The sequence below is a fragment of the Nanorana parkeri genome, unplaced genomic scaffold, assembly GCF_000935625.1.
Source record: "Nanorana parkeri isolate BGI_ZX_2015 unplaced genomic scaffold, ASM93562v1 scaffold1695, whole genome shotgun sequence".
Classification (NCBI taxonomy): Eukaryota; Metazoa; Chordata; class Amphibia; order Anura; family Dicroglossidae; genus Nanorana; species Nanorana parkeri.
Window position 1 is genome coordinate 253,014 of NW_017307963.1, and position 23,208 is coordinate 276,221.

General features: G+C 47.1%; 1 protein-coding gene across 2 annotated transcripts in view; it reads left to right on the forward strand.

Annotated features, from left to right (window-relative positions):
• The window catches only part of LIPE (lipase E, hormone sensitive type), a 60,179-nt gene extending 37,289 nt beyond the window's left edge, over nucleotides 1-22,890 (forward strand). The window contains exons 2-11 of one of the 2 annotated variants that reach the window (XM_018571184.1): nucleotides 3,467-4,005; nucleotides 7,206-7,296; nucleotides 10,934-10,960; nucleotides 12,288-12,433; nucleotides 12,737-12,922; nucleotides 15,824-16,118; nucleotides 19,285-19,512; nucleotides 19,744-19,902; nucleotides 20,166-20,767; nucleotides 22,288-22,890. In XM_018571184.1, the coding sequence (XP_018426686.1) occupies nucleotides 3,467-4,005; nucleotides 7,206-7,296; nucleotides 10,934-10,960; nucleotides 12,288-12,433; nucleotides 12,737-12,922; nucleotides 15,824-16,118; nucleotides 19,285-19,512; nucleotides 19,744-19,902; nucleotides 20,166-20,767; nucleotides 22,288-22,578 (2,564 nt within the window). In that variant the 3' untranslated portion in view covers nucleotides 22,579-22,890. The remainder of the gene's footprint in view (nucleotides 1-3,466; nucleotides 4,006-7,205; nucleotides 7,297-10,933; nucleotides 10,961-12,287; nucleotides 12,434-12,736; nucleotides 12,923-15,823; nucleotides 16,119-19,284; nucleotides 19,513-19,743; nucleotides 19,903-20,165; nucleotides 20,768-22,287) is intronic. The other variant, XM_018571185.1, reaches the window with a different exon arrangement.
• The last annotated feature ends 318 nt before the right edge of the window (nucleotides 22,891-23,208 follow it).

The window sequence follows — 23,208 nt, forward strand, 5'->3', positions numbered from 1 at the left end:
TGAATGTTCTCCAACTTCTAAAAAGCACCAATCGGCTACCAGACCAGACTTACAGGCTTCCGGAATAGTACTCCAATTTTCCCTTCACTATTTACTGCGATTAAATAATTTCTCTCTACAATAAAGTCCTCCCTGCAAAGAAGACAGGTAAAGTAGAGCCATGGCCTTAAAACAAAAAAGATGCGAGCAGGAAGGTATTTTATTGGATGGGTGGCCTTGTGGTTGGCGGCGATGGGGGCATTGGGGTACAACGGTTCCTTTGGCACGTAGATTGGTATTATATTCTCTTCGGGAGCTTCTTGCATACCAGACTTGACTCTGTATATATCTTACCTTGGTATTGCCTTGATTGCGAGGGCTTGTTATATATTTGTATCTCCAACTAGTCTTCCCAATATTGGGTTGCCTGTCCAGGGTGGGGATTTGTCCTGACATGCGAGTCCCGGAGCCTGCCTCTCCTCCTCAAAAACACACTTTTTTTGTGTTGCTTTTTACATGACCTCCCTCTATTTCTTTCCTGAGGTAGCGCGGTGAGCACGAAACGCTTGGAAAGGGTGAACCACCCTCAGGAGAAATCGGGTATACATGTGATGTACATATGACAGCAGTTGTGTTGATCATACTTAAATGTGAACTGATCTGTAATCATGTGAGGGTGTGCTCTATGGAGGTTTTTAGTGTACTTTCCTTATAATAAGCAAAGACATTTTTTTAGGAATGATTTTTGTATACGTACTGTTTTTAATGTGAATCACGTTTTTAGGAGAACAATTCACGGCGTTGTGTCACTGGCTCAGATAAAACTCCATTGACTTTAGTTTTAATACTTTGGAATCTTCAGGAGCGTGGTGCCCCTTTATGGTTCTCAGAGTTCCTCTATGGAATGAAATCAGGTGTTTTATTACAGGAGAAGCATACTGCTGTATGTATCATCTGCAATAAAGGCTTTTTACCTTCCTACATGCTATATTCATTAGGGCTGGTTCACACCAGCCTGTGGTGCTAAACGCATGGCCGCTGGTGAGCGTTGAGAGGGAGCAGTGCTGACGCGCTTCTTTCTTAGAGCTTTATGGAAATGTCCGAGACATGTCAGGGACATTTATTTAGTTCTCGCTGCCATGCGGTTATATTGAGTCACACCGTACTGCCCTGAAAAAAAAGTATTGCATGCAGTACACTTTTTCTGGGCACACTACTGTAGTGTGGTGGTGGGAACTGAGCCAACTGAAAGGAAGGCAAATTGCCTTGTCTTTGCGTTGGGACTGCGTTGGGCAAGGCTGCCAATGCCGCCCCAAGGCACCTGAACCCTTACATTGCACACTGAGCTGCACGTGTGCACATTGTGCATGCGTGGGAGTTACGCTATCCCATGATGACCAGCCAGATGTCGAATTCCTGGTCCCCACTGTGCTCTGTTTGCTCCCGTCAGCCCTTATTTCACTACAAGATATAATAGTGACGTAAAGGCTGACAGATCAAAGCAATAGCAGCAGAAGTGTTGGATTCTGAAGATTCTTTGGTCGGTAGTTCCTCTTCATGAGAGCAGAAATTGGTGGCATGGGCCACGAGAGAAGTGAGTATTGCCTATCTTCTTTGCAGGGACTTTCCATATTTATTTCAGGCACAGAGTACAGAATCGGTGCACCCTTTTTAACCCTGCTTTTATTAAAGCAAAGCTAAATTGTGCTTGGTGGGGAAAGTGAGTGGTCCAGAGTACTTGCCATAATTGGCAAGCCTGCACAGTATACTTCAGAGACTTAGGCTGCCCATACACCTCGCGATCACCCGACAACCCTTTTCGTCCGATGATGTAATGATTTTCGTACGGCGGCCCCATCCTGCCCTGATTATCGCAAGGTTGGATCAGCGGTAATTAGAAGAAAGCACCTGGACAAATTGCGGTAATCGAACCGCACGTATTTCCGTCTGCGCATGTGCAGTGTAAATCGTACAAATTTTGACGTACAGAAACACCACCAACCTTGCGACACTCGTACGTTCGACCGAAGTTTTCTAACCTGCTGGTTTGTCAAAAGTCGATTGATTGTACAGTGTTTGCGGTTGTGCACTGCCCATCAACCTTACGAATATCGGATGAAAACACGATCGCATACGAAAATCGCCCGATATTCGAAAGGTGTGTGGGCATCTTTTCATCCAACTTTTCTCTCCTCCATTGATGACAACTCTGCACTCTCCATCACCGCTGCCATCTTCTCATTCACTTCATCCGAACCAACGTTTTCTTTCTTGGGCCATTGGGTGGCCCCTGATGTTGTAGCTCCCCGTCTGCATGCCGTAGTTACTTTCCCCCGCACTTTGCTTCATTAGCAGTATTTTGCAGGTGCCAAGAGTGAGAAAATAGTGTACAGCGTTCTTCACATGCTCCACAGGAAGTGTACACACAAAAAGTGCTAGGAAATGGGAAAAATAGTTTTTTTAGCTGAAAAGACTTCAAAGACCAAACAAAATCTCTTCTTTCCAATGTTCATGGTTATGGGCAGGCTTTGGGTGTCATCACTTCCAATGCAGGGCTGGTGGTCCTGCATTGTACATGGTGACTTTAGAGTACCTGCGATTGATAGAGCTGGACCAACGTACTGCCATCTCATGTCTATGGGTGGCAGCTGTCATCTTGAAGGTCTTTTTGGCATCCTGGCTCCTGGGACATGTCCAGCCTGGATTCATACACACAGTTTATTTCCCATTCACTTACCGTAACTCATACAAATAAATCTGCATATGCCACCTGGGAAACATGTTTGGCCTACAGTTGTACCAGTAGTCTGAACAGCAAGCTTGCGGGCCTAATGTCTCTGTTTCAATACGTGTATGAGATGTGTCGCATACATTAAGCCAAAATGTGTTTTTCACTTTTCGCAGTAAGGTAGAAAATCTTTGTCCTCTTCAGCTGATGAAAAATTGGAGTCACCCCTCTAAGACTTGGCCAATCCCTTTACATCAAGAATTACCAAGGCAACACCCCCAATTGTTCTTCATCCCCCTCCAAATGGAGATGTTTATATACCTAAAATGTATTTCAGGGCACAATAAAAAATATTTATGTTCAGTAAATCTCTACAATAAACATATTTTTTCTCTTATTTTGTCCTTTTATAAATGATGCAAGTACAGATAGGTACCGGTTGATCCTGCCAGAAATCCAGTGAGCTCCTAACTTCCTGTTTGAGCTGACAATTCTGCCTCTAGGGTACTGTTTTGTCAGATCAAACATAAAGTTAAGGGCACACTGAATTTTTGGCAGGTAGACGGTTATTTTTCTATACCTGTAGCATTTTTGAAGGAACAAAATATGGTGAGACTTGCATGTGCTGAATGTTTTGCCCAGACATTCACCTTTAATAGGCAATAGTGGATTTCCCCTGTAGCTGGATAACTGCTTTTTGGAACGTATTTCCGATGGCATCAGATAATGAGATTTCATGTTTTTATTTTCTCATTTCAGGCGTGGTGCTCGTGCCTCTCGAGCAGATGGACCCCCGGCCCCTGTTCCAGGCCGTGGATGCCCTGTGCCAGGATAACATTAAACACTTTGGAGAGTCCAAATCCGAGGTGGGCTCCCGTCTGGTGCAAGCCTTCACCCGGATCCAAGAACAGGCATATGGAGCTGAACCGTCCATACGCGCCCTGGCTGCGGTTTGCCCGCTTTTTGACTTGGACCCCGACACTCCAGCCAATGGATACCGAAGCCTACTGAAGGTGGTACTTGCCTGCACCCAGCACATCCTGCACAAGTGCCGCTACATCACATCCAGCCGCCACAGCCTCTTCTTCCGAGCAGCCCACAACTGCGCAGAGCTAGAAGCGTATGGTGCCGCTCTCACTCAGCTCCGAGCCCTGCTCTGTTTCGCACAGCGGCTGCTTACCGCCAACAGCCATGGGGATCTCTTCTTCCGGCAAGAGCGAGGCCTGTCCGAAGAGTTTCTGCACGAGTACAGCACCATGCACAAAGGCTGCTTCTATGGACGCTGTATGGGGTTTCAGGTGAGGTCTTGCGCCTTGTTTTTTTCAATTTTACAATTCTGATCCTGATTTTTGAACTGATAGGTTTGTGATAGTGCTGGGCCAGTAGGGATCAGAATTGGTTTTGATGTAGATTCAAAAAAGAGAGAATGTGCTCCTTGAAGGAGGTAATCCTGTGATACCAGAAGGTGTGTGTAGGCCTGGTTAAGGTCTTCTACTGCTGCCTTTCTGGCTTTAATGGGGAAGGGGGTCATGCATCAGAAGATCAAGTCCTGGATATGTGGGTAGGAGAGCCTAGTAGAAAATGGTCATCTCGCTTGGAAGTTCATGTTAACCGTTTATTTGAACAGAAACACGTTGGTTGGTTGGATATGTCATTTCTGTACAAATAAGCTTCGAAGTAAACTTCCAAGCAAGATTACTGGTTTCCACCAGGCGCTTCCCACTACATATCCAGGATTCTCTGATTTGGAAACACTTGAGGGCAGCTTTACAAAATTTTCATGGGCATTATTAAGTAGGGATGTACCGATACAAGTATAGCTATCGGTGCCGATACCGAGTATTTGGGCGAGTATTCGTACTCTCAGTGCCGAGGGAGCTTGGAGCCGGCTTTCTTTCCAGGAAGCTGGAAGGCGGGCCATGACGTGCTGCCCGACTTCCTGAGTGGCTAGGAAGCCGGCTTCACTTGCTGCTAGGCAGCCTGGCATCCTAACCAATCGGGAAGCTGGGCGGTACGTAATGACCTGCCTCCCGGCTTCCTGATTGGTCAGGAAGCCAGGCTGCCTAGGAACAAGTGAAGTCGGCTTCCTAGCTAAGCTGGGAGGCGGGTCATGACGTGCCGCCTGTGTTCCTGATTGGCTAGGAACCCAATTTCACTTGATGCTAGGCACCCTGGCTTCCTGACCAATCATGAAGCCGGATGGCACCTCATGACTCACCGGCCAGGTTCCTGATTAGTCGGGAAGCCAGGCAGCCTCGGCAAGTGAAGCCGGTGTTGTTTCAAAAGAACACCGGCTTCCCGGGCAATCAGGAAGCCGGTTGGGTCATGATTCGCCACCCGACTTCCTGATAATCAGGGCACCCAGTACTCGGTATCTGTGAGTACCGAAAAAAATGGTATAGGTACATCCCTAGTATTAAGTCTTGACTGTAGCACCCAGGATTCAGTTGGCTTTTCTATTCGCTATTCAGTGGCTTACATACGGTTCCTGATTTTTAGTTTTACCCATTTTGAGGGGACACATTGCACCCCAGTTAGCTTCTGTCTTTCCTTGTATCTTGTTTCATTATCCGCTGTGACTTTCATATACTGTCATGTTACTTTCCACCGGAGTTTCTCCTGTTCCCGGCAATGAGCTACCGCTGCCCATGACCTTCCAGGGAACCTTGATCTTCTCTTGGTATGTGTGATAATGACATCACAGCGTGTTATCAGTGCCAGAGATAAGATGCAGCACAGATTTTATGAAGTACGTCCAGCTGTATGACTCTGTTCCCTTTATTGCTCTTCCAACTGGGCCATGGCCACGCTCAATGCCACTGTATTAGGAATGTGAGTGTGTTACTAACAAAACATTATAAAAAGGAAACCTGCGTTGAGATTAATACACGTCGAAAATACAAAAGATGCTGTTGCTGAGATTGGTAGTTGCCTGGCTGCTCCAAGTCTGTGTCTCAGCCTACTGAAGCCAGAGAGAAACATCTGAGTGAAGTCGGGATTCCTAATCGATTTTTTAACGGATGCTAACGCAATAGCACCAAAAAATGAATGGGTGTGAATGGGGCTGGTCCACATCGCTGTGTTGCGTTACGTTGCGCTGAAAAAAAAATGCTGCGTGTCCTGCTTTTTGTTCAATGTAACGGAACAGAGCGGTGTGAACTGGTCCTAAGCACACCCATTCATTTTTTGGGTTACCTTCCGCTGGCATCCTTTGAAAAATGGATCTGGTGTGAATGGGGCCTAAGTACTTGTTTTGTCTATGGAGCTAACATACCAAAGATGTACTCACCCGAATCTTGGACCCAGCTGACTGCTAGACCGGTCCCCGCAGCCTTGCTCTCCCTCCGCTCCATCGTGGAATATCCCTCTGTGTCCTCACGTCCAATATACTGAATTGGACGTGATGATTTAGGGGACCTTAGACCACCGGAGTGAATGGAGAGCAAGACTGCAGTCAACGGTCTACCTGGGAATAGAAACTTGAATAAAACATTTCAGATATAGGTAAGAGTACTCAATATCAAAGACCCAGTTAGTCCCAGTATACCAGGGGCGGGCAAACTCCGGCCCTCCAGCTGTGGTGGAACTACAAATCCCATGCGACATTGTAAGATTCTCACAGCCACAGACATGACTCCCAGAGGCAGATGCCTCATGGGATTTGTAGTTTAACCCCAGCTGGAAGGCCGGTGTTGCCCATCCCTGGTCTATGGTATGCTGCAGGGGCAGGCAAACTCTGGCCCTCCAGCTGGGGTGAACCTGCAAATCCCATGATGCTTCTGCCTCTGGGAGTCATGCCTGTACCTGTCAGTCTCACAATGCCTCATGGGACTCCACAACAGCTGAAGGGCCGAAGTTGCCCCTGCCATAGACCTTCCCCAATGTGGGTTGTAATATTGGGCAAAAGGAGTATCCACTATCACACCTAAGGAACCAGGTTTCCCAAAGGAAGGGGGCACCCAGATTTATTACCTCAGGTTGGAAAGAACGGTTAAGTCGGTGTTAGCTTTCATTTTGTTTTCTTTTCGAGATTTTCAAACATGACGCATGGAATGTGATTGGGCCATGTGACGTGTTTCCCGAAGTTCATGCTGAACGAATCAATTTATTCTTTGAACTGAAAAATTATTGTTCCTATAATAAGAAACATCTGCTAGCTTGCAGACGTGTTGAGTTTAAACCCAAGTTGGATGTCATATAATTTTGAAAGTGAGTTTTTAATAATCGGGCACAGACTTTTCAATCATAACTTGCCGTCTTTTCCTTTTCAAAGTGATGGGATTAACGAAGGTATAGTATCCCGTTATCACAGATGTTTATGTATATTGACCTGTTGCCTTAGGTTTATCCTATTCATATGACCCTTGACACGTCTTTTGTCACTTGACTATCCAGTAACCTTTGCGCCGGATTCCAATATTGTTGTGATTTTTACTCTTTGTTCCTGTTTTCAAGTGACCGGAGTGTTAAATCCCCATCACCTGCTTTCTGTTTGCAGTTCACTCCTTCCATCCGCCCGTTCCTGCAGACTATCGCCATTGGTTTAGTGTCGTTTGGGGAGAATTACAAGCGCCATGAATCTGGGATAAGTAAGTGGTGAGAGTCACCGTTCTCTGTGGCTCTTTAAATCTTTCCAAGTTTCTCTTTTTTTTAAAGACCGTTAAAAACGTTTGTGAAAGTTTGCAATGCGTTGCATGCACAGGAGTTATGTTGTTAATACATTCCATCTGTTACGGATGTTATTCCATAAGGGCCCTCGAGTGGTGAGAATCATTGTTTTGCTGCCTTGCATTAGATTGCAGAGACGTGCCTGCGCATGTCCTATACAAAACTTAGGGCTCATGTCGACGGGTTGTTTTGCATTCAAGTACCTTAAAGGAGAACTATGAGGCGAGTGCTTTTCACTCACCTCATAGTTGTAGCCGACCTGTGAAAACAAAACTGTAGTTTATTTGTGTATCACTCAGCTCAGGGATTGACAAATGCCAGGTCGTCATGACCACTAAAAATTGCATCATGGTGCCTGGGCTTTTGTCAGCCTTCCCTGCGGCCACATCAGCTCTGCCCTCCTCAATCTCTTCGGCGCTGGGAGCCCGCTGCTCTCTCCACCTGTATTAGCAGAGGCCACAAGGATCGTAGGGGGCACAGACCACTGCAGCCGGAGCCCAGCGGGGAGGAAGGCCCACTCTGCCGCCCCCCGAATTTTCTTCTTCTGGTCCCTCGCCTGCTGATTGACAGTGGTCAGGTGCCATAGTCAGCCTGCTATTGCAATTTGAAGTAGCCAGTAGCAGGCTGGATATTACTCCCAGCCTTTGCCTGTTGTGTTTACATTCCGTTGCCTCAGCAGGCAGCTGTCATTCCCCAGCTAATATTGTTGAAGTGGAAAAGTGACACTAGGGGTCTAAAAGACCATTAATGTCACCTTAAAGAGAACCTGTCATCTCCAATGCGCTTTCACTAGGGATGCACCAATACCGTTTTTTCTGTATTGAGTACAAGTACGGACGGAACGGGCATCACCGTTGGGACATCTGTATCCGTCCAGATGGAGGAAAAAGCTAAACTTACCGGACCCATGTTAGGGCTATGAGGCAGTCAGATGTAAACGTACATGTGTCCGTTTACATCAGATTATCCCTGATCCGCCACGTTCAGGTTTGCCAACAGGAAACTCTGTTCTGTTTGGTTTTCCGGACCTTGACGGAGCCGGCGGTAATCATATGTAAATGGACACACGGCTGTTTAAATCTGGCTGCCCATAGACTAACACTGGGCTTCTGATCAGATCCGACCTGTAAAACTGACAAGGGGTCCTGATCGGAATGCCCGTGTGAAAGAGGGCTAAGGTAGCAGTGCGGCTGTCTTGTGGTGCCTGCAAATATCTAGGCCAAGGCTACTGAGACGCCGCAGCTGAAGTGGATCCTGACAATTGTGCCGGGATCCGCCCAGCTGCGTGAGGGACAGCTGGCTCTGCCTATCTAGAGGCAGAGCCAGCTGTACCCGCCCCCTCCCCCGTCCGTTCCGCCAGTCAGCGCTGGAGGATCAGAGCGGGGAGGGTGGAATCCAGCCCCTCCCCCTGTCATGGCAGAGAGCTGTGACAGGATCGAGAGGTGAGCGAACGCCGGGATGTGTTCGCTCACCTCCCGATCTACTGAGCCAACCTGTGACAGTCTCATTGTCACAGGTCGGCTAGAACTATGAGGCGAGTGAAAAGCACTCACCTCATAGTTCTCCTTTAAGCCCTCCTTCATGATTTAGGCTGTGCGTCCTGTTTTTCAGTTGTCCACTGCCAGAGCCCTAATAGGCACTAGAAGTTCTTGAATTGCACAGCAGTTAGATGATGGGGGGTAAGACATGGCACCTTTAAACAGCAGACCGTAATATGAACTTAGAGAGAAGTCAAGGCCCTGTGTACAGCCTTGACCTTTGGTCTAAGGAAGACTTCATAATGGCATAGGGACTGATTTAAATGCAGGTATCAGCAAACATACAGGTGAAACTCGAATAATTAGAATATTGTGCAAAGTTAATTTATTTCACTAATGCAACTTAAAAGGTGAAACTAATATATGAGATAGACTCATTACATGCAAAGCAAGATAGTTCAAGCCGTCATTTGTCATAATTGTGATGATTATGGCTTACAGCTCATGAAAACCCCAAATCCACAACCTCAAAAAAGTAGATTATTACATGCAATCAATAAAACAAGGATTGTACATAGAACAATATCGGACCTCTGAAAAGTACAAGCATGCATATGTACTCAGTACTTGGTTTGGGCCCCTTTTGCAGCAATTACTGCAATTACTTTTGCACGATATTCTAATTATTCGAGTTTCACCTGTAATCTCAGCATGGGTTCAGTTTTGAGTTATGGGAAAGACCCATGACTGTAGATGCCTGTGGACCCACAATTGTACAGGCAATCTTTATGACATCTGCAATCTGTCAAACACTATGCCCTGTGCTATAATTAATGTTTCAGGTAAGAGCTTGGAATGTGCATCTGTGCATGTTCCAAGGTTCTCAGACCCTACAGTCCTGTGACAGCTTTGGGACTCCTCCGGTGATTATCATGTCAACTATGACACACAAACCTGCCACTCAGCCAGAGAGAGACACTGACAGCAGGAGCTGGCAGGCCACAGCTGTCAGAGAGCAAAACAGTGTATACCAAAAACATTAATATTAGAAAAGTATTTAATATATAATATATGTTTTGACCATTTAAAAGCCTATGATAAAATAAAACTCAAACGGGGTACTTGTTAAGAAAGTGAACCTCAAAAAGAAAGTCAGACAAATGATGGTAGCCGCAAGAGACACCCCCCCCCCCCCTTTATCTCAGCTCCAAGGCAGCTACATTCATTGAAAGTAATGGTGCTAGTAGTCTAGTAGCTCATCGTGTACCCTGCTGCCTGATGACCAACCCATGAAAAGGGCAACCACCTGATGGATATAGCAAGCATATAAAGGCAATTAAGCTGTGCATTTTGATTGGTTGAGCTCCAAAAATATGGTTCCTTTTGGCGCTAGTAATATGAAGCATGGGGAAAGTACTACAAGTCACCCACTGTAAGCATGCAACAGGTACACGTATAGCACACCAAACCCTGATGCATGCTGTGTCACCTAAGAAGAAGCCATCTTGTTGGCTTGTCAGCAGAGCATGTTCCCTGATAGCCATCCCTACTTTAAATGCAACTCCAGCTGTGCATAGGAATGCTGTCGTGAGGATTAAAAATGGGGTAACTTCCCCCAAATATTAGTACCTAAAATTGTGGGTGGGGACACTGGGTGCCTTTTAACCTTCTACCTGTAGTTTGGCATATAATGGTTTAGATGTCATTGGAGTTCACAGGCCACTGCCATTGGGGAGGCAAGTCTTTGGCGACATAAAATATATTGGGTCAATAGCCTATTGCCCCCTTAGCACAAGCAGGGATGAGCCCTACAGCCATTGGCCACAGCGCATAGGTGTTGAGTATACATAGGACATATGGCATTAGATTATCTGAGAGTCTGATTAGTAGAAATAAACACCAACTATGACATTAAATGTGATCTTCGTTGCATCGGGTTTCCTGTTAAGTGTCACTGCACGTCACTTGTGTGAATCATTATATAAGGTTTCATTGCATGTATATGTGTGAGAGGAGGATACCATGTTTGCTGTTATGTGATGGTTTCCCCTCTTCCTCCTCACTATGCTCTCACTGACAGCTGAGGGAGCTCTTGCAACCTACTATGGTAAGTGTGCACCATGTAGAAACCACTGACTAGATTATTTTTTCCTGCCTTCTGTGTTTTATGCTTATTAGGGGAATTGCCTGTGGTGGGATTTCAGTTATGAGTGAACACTGATCACTGGAATCACTCACTGTTGTTGTGTATCTCTTCAATCTCTCTGTTAACGTTTACAATCCTGCCCATGGATGCAGCCATTCGAACGAATCAACTCATTCCATTGTCCTTAGTGTATTCTGCTATCATGAAGTGATCCTGCCCCAATAAATGTAAACATGGTGAGATAGGTGTTAAATAACTTGCATGTGCTTCAGAAAACACCGCTCCCTCTGATGCTTGTCAAGTGAACATGTGCCAATCTATGGACCTTGGATCTCTGCTGGAAGAGCTAAGGGGTCTGTCATTCAGGCAAAGTCAGCCAATCGGCAGCTCTGGATGAACCACGTTCCACCCTGATGCTTGTCATGTGACCAAGTGCCAGTCTATGGACCTTGGATCTCTGCTGGAAGAGCTGAGGGGTCTGTTATTCAGGCAGAGCCAGCAAATCAGCAGTTCTGGTTGAACCCCGTTCCACCCTGATGCTTCTCATTGACCAAGTGCCAGTCTATGGACCTTGGATCTCTGCTGGAAGAGCTAAGGAGTCTGTCATTCAGGGAAAGTCAGCCAATCAGCAGCTCTGGTTGAACCCATTCCATCCTTTCAGCTGAAATCACAGGACCGATGCTCTGGTATGTGGACACGTGACCAGAACTAGAGAGAAAACCCAGAACACCATTTATGCAGAAAAAGTAATATTATAATTGGCATTTTTACTATTTATGCATTTGAGGGAGAAAGGACACCAGGACTGGAGGGGGGCGTTTGTTTTATTTTGTGCTTTTTTTAGGGATCCACTTTACTTTAGAAACCAGTTGAAAATCCAGCAGTAAGAATGATATATTCTCTATGGCTGCAGACTCCTCTACACTAGAGTCACAAGGAGTTCACCAAACTCTGAAATGTTAAAATGCTCAGAGCAAGCAAAGACAGCAACATATTGCCAGGTCCCAATCCATGAGCAGATCCTTGTCCATCTACATGAACTCAGCTTGGATATTCCTCTTCTGAAATCTCTGAAGCTCATTAGTTTGGGTGGAAGATGACCACCCTGGGGCCTGCTGCAGTCAATGTGCGGCTGGACTCATCAGCCAATGACCATCTTACACTTTTTTGTTCCTGGGCACTCGAGTAAAATAGTATGGGGCAGATGATTTGATATAACTGCCGATATTGCAGCGTGCGTCACCAGCCGGCGGTTCAATGGTATTCAACTTGTTGTTCTCCTATGCAGGTGTAGCCGCCAGCTCCATTTTTATAAGTGGAAGGTACGCCATTGACCCAGAGCTTCGAGGAGCAGAATTTGAAAGGATAACACAGAACCTTGACGTGAACTTCTGGAAGACTTTTTGGAACATCACAGAGATGGAATTGCTTACAGTGAGTATAAAGCTTTGTTTAAAATAGAACAATGGAATTAAATGATTAATTAAAATAATTAATTTAATAATGAATTAAAATGAATATGTGCTGCACTAGTATAAGTGCATCTGCACTTTGTTTTCTCTTAGTCCCCCCTGCAAAGTCCCTCAAATACCTGTTAATCCTGTTAATGGTAAATGGATTTGGTATATTAGTCTTTCATACAGGAGCCTTTCGTTGTATCTAATATATTTACCATTTCAGTTCATTTTGTTTCATCCATTTTTATGTGTAATGTGACATTTCCTTTTTCATCATCAGTCTTTGGTTGGAATAACTTCTTCAACAGTCCGCATCAACAAGATCCTCTCTGTGCCCCCTGAACCACTGGAGATGCCACTGTCCTCTGATCCTCAGCGCACCGTCACCATCAACCCTCCTGTAGCTCACACCGGACCAGGTCCTGTTAACATGCGTCTCATCTCTTACCAGCTGCGTGAGGGCCAGGTCAGTGACTGGATAGCCTCTTGTGACAGATGTTTGAACATGCAGTTATTTGCAGTGTAGAATGCTGATCCTGAAGCCCAACTGTATCTCCAACTAAAACGAAACGGTTAAACTCCAAGTGATGAAATTATGTCCATTTTGGCTTGTAAATCATGTCCAGCGGCAATGCAAAGTCTGTAGCACAGGCCGTAGCTTCAGTCTCTCTGCATTGGTGTGAAACGCCCCTTCCACCCGCACAGCTAAAGTAAAACAATTAACAGAAAGCATGAGCTTTGCTAATTGCAGAGCTGTAGCTGTGACTTAGCAGGGTGTGTTGGACTGCTGCAGTGGTACCACTGCTTCCACACAGAGAGCAGCATTCTTCTCTAAGCCTTTGAAAATGTACTGTTTTCTGCATTTTGATTTGAACAGTTTAGCTTTTGTTGAAGATACAGTTAAAGGAGAACTATGAGGTGAGTGCTTTTCACTCACCTCATAGTTCTAGCCGACCTGTGATAATGAGACTGTCACAGGCCAGCTGAGTAGATCGGGAGGTGAGCGAACTGGCAGAACGGACGGGGGATGGGGCGGGTACAGCTGGCTCTGCCTCTAGATAGGCAGAGCCTGCTGTCACTCACGCAGCTGGGTGGATCCAAACATAATTGTCGGGATCCGCTTCAGCTGCGGCGTCTCAGTATACCGCGAGCTGTGCCTTGCGGTATACTGAGCTTAAGGTGACGGGAGGACGCTAGTTTATGTCCTCCCGTTACCCTAAAGCCCTAACCCCATAGTTCTCATTTAAGCTTTAAGATTCTTATGGAAATGATGACATCCAAGATGTGTACTTCACTGTAACAGATTGATAGTCAGAGAATTAACCATTTGCTCAAATGTGTCAATCTAAGTGTACAGAAAGTCTAAAGGACATCTTCACCTTATAGATTTGGGTAGAAGGCACTTTAATGCATATATCACACAATTCATCTCTGCCTGTACAGAAAAGGTGTTGATGGATCTCCCTATTTAGGTGATCAGGAATATCTTAAAGGAGAACTCTGGCCTACCCCTGCACTGCAAGGGTTAACTGCTCGTTTTTGTGTCGTCTCAAAAAAAAAAGTTATACTCACCTGAGTTTCCAAGTTGGCCGGCTCTTAGACTTGTCCCTTGAGCGTCTCTACACCTCTGCTGCAGTGGTCTAGGACTCCTCGAGTCATCACGTCCAATACAGTGTAGTGGACTTGAGGACGCCGAGGGACATACCATCCTTGCAGTGGGGAAGATAGGCTGGATGGAGCGCTGCCAGCTCCAAGGCTCAGCTAAGTATAAATTCTTTTTTTTTTTTTTGATCCTTGGCAAAAATGAGCAGTTAACCCTTGCAGTGCGAAGTAGACCCACTGCAAGGGTTAATACAATTTCTGCCAGGAGTTCTTCTTTAAAGGAGAACTATGAGGTGAGTGCTTTTCACTCACCTCATAGTTCTAGCCGATCTGTGACAATGAGACTGTCACAGGTCGGCTCAGGAGATCAGGAGGTGAGCGAACACATACCGGCGTTCGCTCACTTCTCGATCCTGTCACAGCTCTCTGCCGTGACAGGGGAGGGGATGGAACTGACTGGCAGAACGGACGGGGCGGGTACAGCTGGCTCTGCCTCTAGATAGGCAGAGCCAGCTGTCACTCACGCAGCTGGGCGGATCCCGGCACAATTGTCGGGATCCGCTTCAGCGTCTCAGTATACCACGAGCTGTAGCTCGCGGTATACTGAGCTTAGAGTGACGGGAGGACGCTAGTTTGTGTCCTCCCGTTACCCTAAGGAGAACTATGGGGAAAAGCCCTGACCCCATAGTTCTCCTTTTAAGATGCCCTACCTATACAGAGTCCCTGAGCATTATAATTACAGCTTGTACATGGATACAAGGCTTTAAATGCATTAAATCACAAGACTGCATCATTTTAACCTGCTCACATTTACAAAAACAGATAGGCACTGCACATTGTGGTTCCGCACATTCCAGTGCGGGGGATTGAACTGTGGGAGGGAGGTGCGTTTGGGGTGCCATTCAAATGAATAGCAAAAAATGCAACACACCTCCCTCACCAGAACGCGTAGTAGGTGCGATTGCTTGGTACAGTGCGATAATCACACGGGACTGTTCGATTAAAACACTGTACTAGTGTGAACGGACTCTCAAAAACACTGACAGACACAATCTCAACCACACATCTACAATTCAAATGTTTTTTTAACATCCAGTCTCCCTACCTTACAAGAACTGGAGTGGATCCTCAGCCTGGGGTCCAGCTTGGGCTGCTGTGCTGTGACGGAGCTCCATCCATATGTGCATTGCTTGTACAGCTCTCTTGTGCGCCCTGTTTATGTGCCGGAAGCCACAATGTGATGTCATTCAGGTCCAGGCACTTCTACAGGACATGCGATGGAGCTGTAAGCAATGCACGTATGGATGGAGCTCCCTCGCGGGCATAGCCCCAGCCCACTCCACCTCATGCTGACACTCGGCACTGGGCAGCATATTTCAAATGGCTACTTGGCCTGAGAACTGACAGTGCTGCGCTAGGGGAAGGCTGAGGAGCCTCTCAACTAGAAAAGTGAAAAGCACGCAGCCAACCACTGAATACGGGGTCGCGACCCCCTTTTGGGTCACGACCAACCAGTTGAGAACCATGGCTTTAATATACAGTTTCCCATGCTGGCATTGACCTGCCCATCCTACAGATGCTTATATTCAATAATAATAACTGTCTTCTGTACCTCTGTGTCTAAGTCTGCGGACATGCAGGTCAGGATGTCAAGTGTTGTTTTTCAGCCCATCTAAAAACATAAGAAAGGAATACATTTTAACTCAAATCTATATCATGATCTGAATTGTGACAATACGTTTAACACACTTGTGTTCTTTTTTAGGAGAGTGAAGAACTAAACTCCTTCACCAAACCCGAAGGTCCTCTGAGCCTTGACCTTCGTCTCCGATCTCGCCCGGCCGCTCTCTCTCCAGACCTGATCATCCATTTCCACGGTGGGGGGTTTGTAGCTCAGACCTCAAAGTCACATGAGCCCTACCTGAAGACTTGGGCTCAAGAGCTTGAGGCGCCCATCTTGTCTGTGGATTACTCTCTTGCCCCAGAGGCTCCTTTCCCAAGGGCTCTCGAAGAATGTTTCTATGCTTACTGCTGGGCGCTGAGACACTGTCGGCTGCTGGGTCAGTGCTTGCTTCTCTTCAGATATATATTTATATAAAATATATCGGTTCTTGTTGTTTCTTTGTATTGAGTGGTGAAGGTTTCAGGTTTTTGTTGTTGTCTGTGTCCCCATTGGTAGGGATTTCCCTGACTTCCTGTTCCGGTATCCCATCCCCAGTCTATCCAACACCTATTTGCAAAAAAACATATTTGATGGGATTTGTGGTTAAATAGAAACTATAATGATTTGGGGGTCAAAATTATTTTTAGGTTTTTTTTTTTTGTATTCATTTTTACGTTTTTAAAGTTTTGTATTTATATTTTGTATGCTTTTTGTTTTACAACTAAACATTTATTACACGTTAAAGGGTTTCCTGAGCACTACGGGTTATTCAAACAGACAGCGCAGCAGATGAAGCTTGATTTGTAGCTCCCTTTGTTTAAAATGTTAAACTCAGCCAAGCCTTCGACTTTAACTCTTCATAAGGGTTTTCCGAATTGTCCTCAGGGTGATAAAATTCCTCAGAGAAGTTCTGAGTAGCCCTGGGCTCCTCTTCTAGAGCTTTAGGCCTCATTCACACACGAATCGGCCGACACGTACAGCTGCGTGCGGGGCCGTACCAAGCAGCTGCTGGGAAGGACAGGTGCTGCGTGTGATTAGTACGCAGCCCCTCGACCTTCTCTATGGGGCTACGCGGCCGTACGCCCCCCTGCGCTCACCTCAACTGCAGGTCCGTAGGGGTGCGGGTTTTCTGGCCGGGACGCATACAGGATCCATTCCGGCGGTGTATGAATACGCTCACCCGCACCCCTACGGACGTGCAGGGCAGGCCAGCGTAGGGGGGCGTACGGCCGTGTAGCCCCATAGAGAAGGACGGGGGCTGCGTACTAATCACACGCAGGACCTGTTCTTCCCGGCAGCTGCTTGGCACAGCCCCACACGAAGCTGTACGTGCAGGCCGATTCGTGTGTGAATGGGGCCCTAAAGTGACGCTAAACTCACGAGTTAAAAGAGAACTATGGGCAAACCTTTTTTGGCATTCGTTCTCTTGTGCTATTGCTGACAGCTATATGCTGACAGCTCAGAGCCGGGAAGGACCCTGACAATATTGTCGAGATCCACCCCGCTACCTGATTGACAGCTGGCTCTGCCTCTCTAGAGCCAGCTGTGCCCGCCCCCTCCTTTCTCTGCCCCTCCAGTCAGCGCTGGAGGAACGGAAAGAGAGGGGGGAACGCATACAGGATCCATTCCGGCGGTGTATGAATACGCTCACCCGCACCCCTACGGACGTGCAGGGCAGGCCAGCGTAGGGGGGCGTACGGCCGTGTAGCCCCATAGAGAAGGACGGGGGCTGCGTACTAATCACACGCAGGACCTGTTCTTCCCGGCAGCTGCTTGGCACAGCCCCACACGAAGCTGTACGTGCAGGCCGATTCGTGTGTGAATGGGGCCCTAAAGTGACGCTAAACTCACGAGTTAAAAGAGAACTATGGGCAAACCTTTTTTGGCATTCGTTCTCTTGTGCTATTGCTGACAGCTATATGCTGACAGCTCAGAGCCGGGAAGGACCCTGACAATATTGTCGAGATCCACCCCGCTACCTGATTGACAGCTGGCTCTGCCTCTCTAGAGCCAGCTGTGCCCGCCCCCTCCTTTCTCTGCCCCTCCAGTCAGCGCTGGAGGAACGGAAAGAGAGGGGGGGAGGGGAACCCTTCAGGCCAGTCGCTGCTCTTTGCAGGGAGAAGATCGTGAACTGAGTGATCAGCGGTTTGTGAGCGCTCAGTTCTCGGTCTATTGAGCTAATGTGTGACAGCTGCAGTGCCTCTAACTATGGGGATGAGTGCATTTCACTGCCCCCATAGTTCTCCTTTAAATCTTGAAAATACATTCAAGTACCTTAACTATTAACAAAAATGTATCTTATTTGTGTATCAGTCGGCTGTAGAGCCTCAAATCATCTCTGAATGTGTGCTGAAACTATAGTAAACTAAATGTGAGATTGTAGTCCATCATGGAAGTGAGCTTGGAGCGGTGACTACACACAGGGACCATGGGGAACAAAAGTAGCCACCCTCCAGAAGGAAGGACAGTGTTGGCACCAATTCAGAGAGGATTTGAGGAACTACAGCTGAGTGATACACAAATAAGATACATTTTAGTTAATAGTTAAGGTACTTGAATGCATTTTTTTAATATCTAACTCCTGAGTTTAGTGTCACTTTAATATCGACTGTGCAGTGATTGAATTCTTAACGCTGAACTTTTACTACCCTTGTGGTGAGACTTAGCCTGCCCTTGATGGCCTCCATTACAGTGCAGGGCTGTTGGTCCGGCATTGTACATGGGGGCATCACAGCTGCGAGTGCCAAAGAGAGGAGGCTTAGGGGGGGACCAGTCCCATAGAATGAGGGGTTTGCGGGAGCGAGGGATAATATAATGGAAAACCTTTTCCTAGTACCCTGGGCAAAAACGAGCATTTAAAGGAGAATTATGAGTCAGGTGATTTTCAATCAGCCTCATAATCTGAGCCGACGTGTGACAATGAAACTGTCACAGGTCGGCTCAGTAGATCGGGAAGTGAGCGAACACATACCGTCGCTCGCTCACTTCTCGATCTATCCCTGCAGAGAGCCGTGACTGTCACTCACGGCTTCCTGCAGGGATTTCCCCCCTCCCCTGTCCGATCCTCCAGTGCTGACTGGCGGATCGGACGGGCGGGGGTGGGGGCGGGCACAGCTGGCTCTGCCTCTAGATAGGCAAAGCCAGCTGTCAATCACGCAGCTGGGTGGATCCAGATAGAATTGTCGGAATCCGTTTCGGCTGCGGCGTCTCAGTATACTGCGAGCTGTAGCTCGCGGTATACTGAGCTTTGGGTCACGGGAGAACGCTAGTTTGTGTTCTCCCGTGACCCTTAGGAGAACTATGGGGAAAAGCCCTAACCCCATAGTTCTCCTTTACGCCTTGCAGTGTGGGGGAAGCCCATTTCTTCAATGTCACGGAGTTCAGCTTTATATTATGCCTAAAACAAACCTGGCCAATTCAAACTGAGAATATAATTAAAAAAATGCCCTGCATGTGAATACTTAGCCTGTTCTTTCCTGTCTTCTTCTAAAGTAAATTTGTCTTTTTAATACATAGAAGCTAAGTCATGTATATGTTACATTTGTGTGCCTTTGCATTTTCAGGCTCCACAGGAGAGAGGATCTGCCTCGCTGGTGACAGTGCCGGTGGTAACCTTTGTATCACTGTGTCACTCCGCGCTGCTTCTGTTGGGATTAGATTACCAGATGGGATCATGGTTGCCTACCCAGCCACGTTATTACAGGCCACAGCATCTCCATCCCGCCTCTTAACCCTGATGGACCCGCTGCTGCCGCTCAGTGTGCTGTCAAAGTGCCTTGGCGCTTATGCAGGTGCTTATTTTCACTCAGGACAATGTAGAGATCAATGATAATGCACAACGTACCCTGACCCATAGCAACCAATCAGATTTTACCCTTCATTGCCCTATGGAAGTCAGTACAAAGAAAGACCATTGGTGATTGGTTACTATGTGTTACTGGGCATTGTCCTTTTGCCTTGCTAGTAAAGCTTGATGTTTTTTTTTTAATTTTCCTTTTTTTCACCGGTTTGTTTTTACGCAGGCACAGAGCGAGTCCCAGTGGACGATCGGGTGGTTGAAAAGCAGAGTACAGTGAATCTAGTAAAACGAGGGACCGCGTTATTTCTCAGAGACATCCGACAAGGGGCAGCGTCCTGGCTGAGTAATCTAATGGAAGGGAGCAAGGAGAGAGCCAATCCAGGTCAGACTCTCCGCTTAGAGGGGTGGTGGGTGCTTGTTGTCTATATTGTAAGTGACTCAGTCCACCAGATTGCATCTACAGCTGAACTATTACATTTGGGTGAACTGACCATGTAAATTGCCATTAGCCTCTTCACAGCAGTCAAAGATTAACCGTGTGAGTGACCACGTTGCTGCTGTAATACTACAGAGGAGAAGTATTTGTGTTTCTCCAATTAAGGTCCTAAAACACTAGCTAATGTGATTTTATTATTTTTGTTGCAGATACGGTGAGAAAGAGCTTATCTGAGGCAGCACTGGTGGAAGAGACTTCTCTTCTTAACCGCATGGTGTCTTTAAAGAGCAAAACCTGCCAGGATCTGAACCACCATCATTACATTGAGCAGAACAATTTAGCAGTTGGAACTTCAAGCCAGCAGAATGGAGAAGACGGAGCACCGAACAAACACGCACACAGAGAAGCGCAGTCCCATAACTCCTCCTCTGCGAATGGTCCGCATTCACCGTCCTCACTATCCATCCAGTCAGGAGGCAGCGATCCCTTGTCTCCCAGCAGCCCAAAGGAAGCCGTCAACTTCTTCTTGACAGAGAGCGAGAGTGAGGGTGACCAGTCCTTTGACAGAGAGTCTTCTACACACTCTAAAGAGAACATTCCCCCTGCACACTCCGGTGAGGACAGACCATCCCCACACTCCCCTACCACTTCTCAACTGCTGGGCTTCCCAGAAGGATTCCAGCCTCTGCGCTCTAAAAACGGTGTGGCTAACATGACTTTGCAGACTTCTGCTATTGTGGACAACCCGTACATGTCCCCGCTGCTGGCTCCTGACAGTATGCTACTAGGACTTCCTCCCATTCACATTGTGGTGAGTATAAGGTGGTGTCGCAAATTGGCTACATCAGCACACAGCATTGCTGGTGTTCAATTAGATTTTAGTTAATTGTGGTACGATTGGGGAAAATATAATAGGTTGTTGTGGCCTACTGTACTTTGTACCTTCATTTTTACTTTATTCAGTAGTGTTGTGTTATGCTCTTTACTCTGAGATAGATTCAATCAGGAATGGGGCACCAAGCAAGGTAACAACTTTACCCTTCCCTTTTGAATGACTTGGATAAGAATTACCATAGACACAGAGAAGCCACCCCATCCAACACCAATTGCCTACAAGTACATCTTTCCTTATAAAAGTGACTAGCAGGAACACAACCTTGAACACTTGTGTTATCTACCCAGTTTAATGCTGCATGGTGGAGCATGTAGGTTGTAGCTGCCCCCAACCTGGACTTCTATTGGGTCCTAGGGTACATTGTGGATGATCCAGCTCTGATTTTACTTCTGTGCCCTCTGCTCTGCTAACTGTGTAATACTGAAGCCATCTCCTGACCGGCCATTGTAGTAAAAAGACTAGTCAAGAGACCTACAGTTCTGATCAGCAGGTTGTTCACTAGAGAGGGAATGCATGCCACCTCCCAATGACTATAAACCTGCTGTCATTGGACAGGTTGGATCACAGGAAAAATGCACAGAGCCAATCAGAGTGGCTTTGTACCTTGTGAGCACTGTGGCCAACCATTTGAGAGCCCTTCCCAACTCTTCTCACAATGGCCCACAGGTGCCAACATGAGCTAAATGGTGGGGTCCACTGGAGCAGGTCTTGGAAGAATTCCTTTGTGTCATTGTGTTCAGAGCTGTCACATGTACTGAAAATCTGGGGTTACAAAAGCCGACATTTATACATCTTTGAGGGCCAATATTGCAGAAGCTAAGAAATGGCCAAGCTCAGTACATTATGGGGACTTTGATATGACTGCAGCTGCTAACTGATGCTAATATCTGTCATTTAAATTTAAAAAAAATAATATACATGCGAGTCGTTACATGCTGCCCGGCTTCCTGATTGGCCGGAAAGCCGGCTTCATGCTCCCTTGTCACCAAGGGAGCATGGAGCCGGCTTCCCGGCCAATCAAGAAGCCAGGCAGCGTGTAATGACTTGTCGCCTAGCTTGCTGATTGGTCGGGAAGCCGGACGGCGAGTCATTACCCGCCCTCGGCTTCCTGACTGGCCAGAAAGTCGGCTTCATGCTTCCTCATCACCTGGTGACGAGGGAGCATTGAGACGGCGTCCCGGTCAATCAGGAAGCCAAGCGCCGTATAATGACTAGCCGTCTGGTTTCTTGATTGGCCCGAAAGCACTTGGTGACGAGGAATCATGGAGACGGCTTCCCTACTAATCGGAAAGCCGGGTGGCAAGTCTTAACACGCCGCCTGGCTTCCTTAATGGGACTTGCCGAAAAACCGGAATCGGCGCATCCCTAATTTCAATAGTTTCATATTGCTTGTCTGATGCCTATTTTCATGGCAGCCTTTTTTTTTTTCCATGCAGGCCTGTGCACTTGACCCAATGTTGGATGACTCTGTGATGTTTGCGAAGAGACTCCGCTCTCTGAACCGCCCAGTCACCCTGAAGGTAGTAGAAGATCTCCCTCATGGATTCCTCAGCCTATCACAGCTGTCGCCAGAGACCCGAGCCGCCACAGCGGTATGCGTCCAACGCATCCGGCAAGTCCTGCGAGAAGAGCCCCCGGCTCCACCTTCTTCTGCTCCCCGCAAACACCGCAAACTGGAGAGGACACTGGGGAAGAGCGCAGCGACCGATCGAGAGATTGGAGCCTGAAAGGCAAAATAAACATCTGCATCACGTGCAATACCCGTCCACATATAACACCACTGCTCACTCCAGTCCCACGCTGCTTTCATTGTGATTAGTCCGAGATGCCACCAGCAGTCATCAGTGCGATCACTGAGAAGTATGGTGCACATGCTGAGATTGGGATTTGGTGAAGGACTTGCTAAACATATAAGGTGCTTTTGGGTAAATTGCCCGCTGAGTCATTGAAGTGGATCTCCAGCCACATTGTTTGGTTTTATCTTGGATAGAGTGGGGAGAGGGACTAAATCCCTTGTTCAGCTTTCATTGCTGCCTATGTCCCCATTGGGGGTGGATTTTCCCTTCCTGTCCTGATCACATCCTTCCATTGGGGACAGACACCAATAACAGCGTAATAGACGTTGTGACCCTCCCCCGCTCTGTCCAAAACTAAAACAAAATTGCATCGGCTGGTATTCTATTTGAAAACAAGGAAGAGGTGTTAAATATTTCCTTCCTGCTTAAATCCTATGCACTTGTTTCTTTTGTGGAAGGAGGTCACATGACCTGCACCCAGGCATTGGTCACATGGACTCTGCTGAAGGTGCTTGGAGGAGTGATGTTCGGTAAGAGCCAGCCAATCAGGGGGTCATCCTG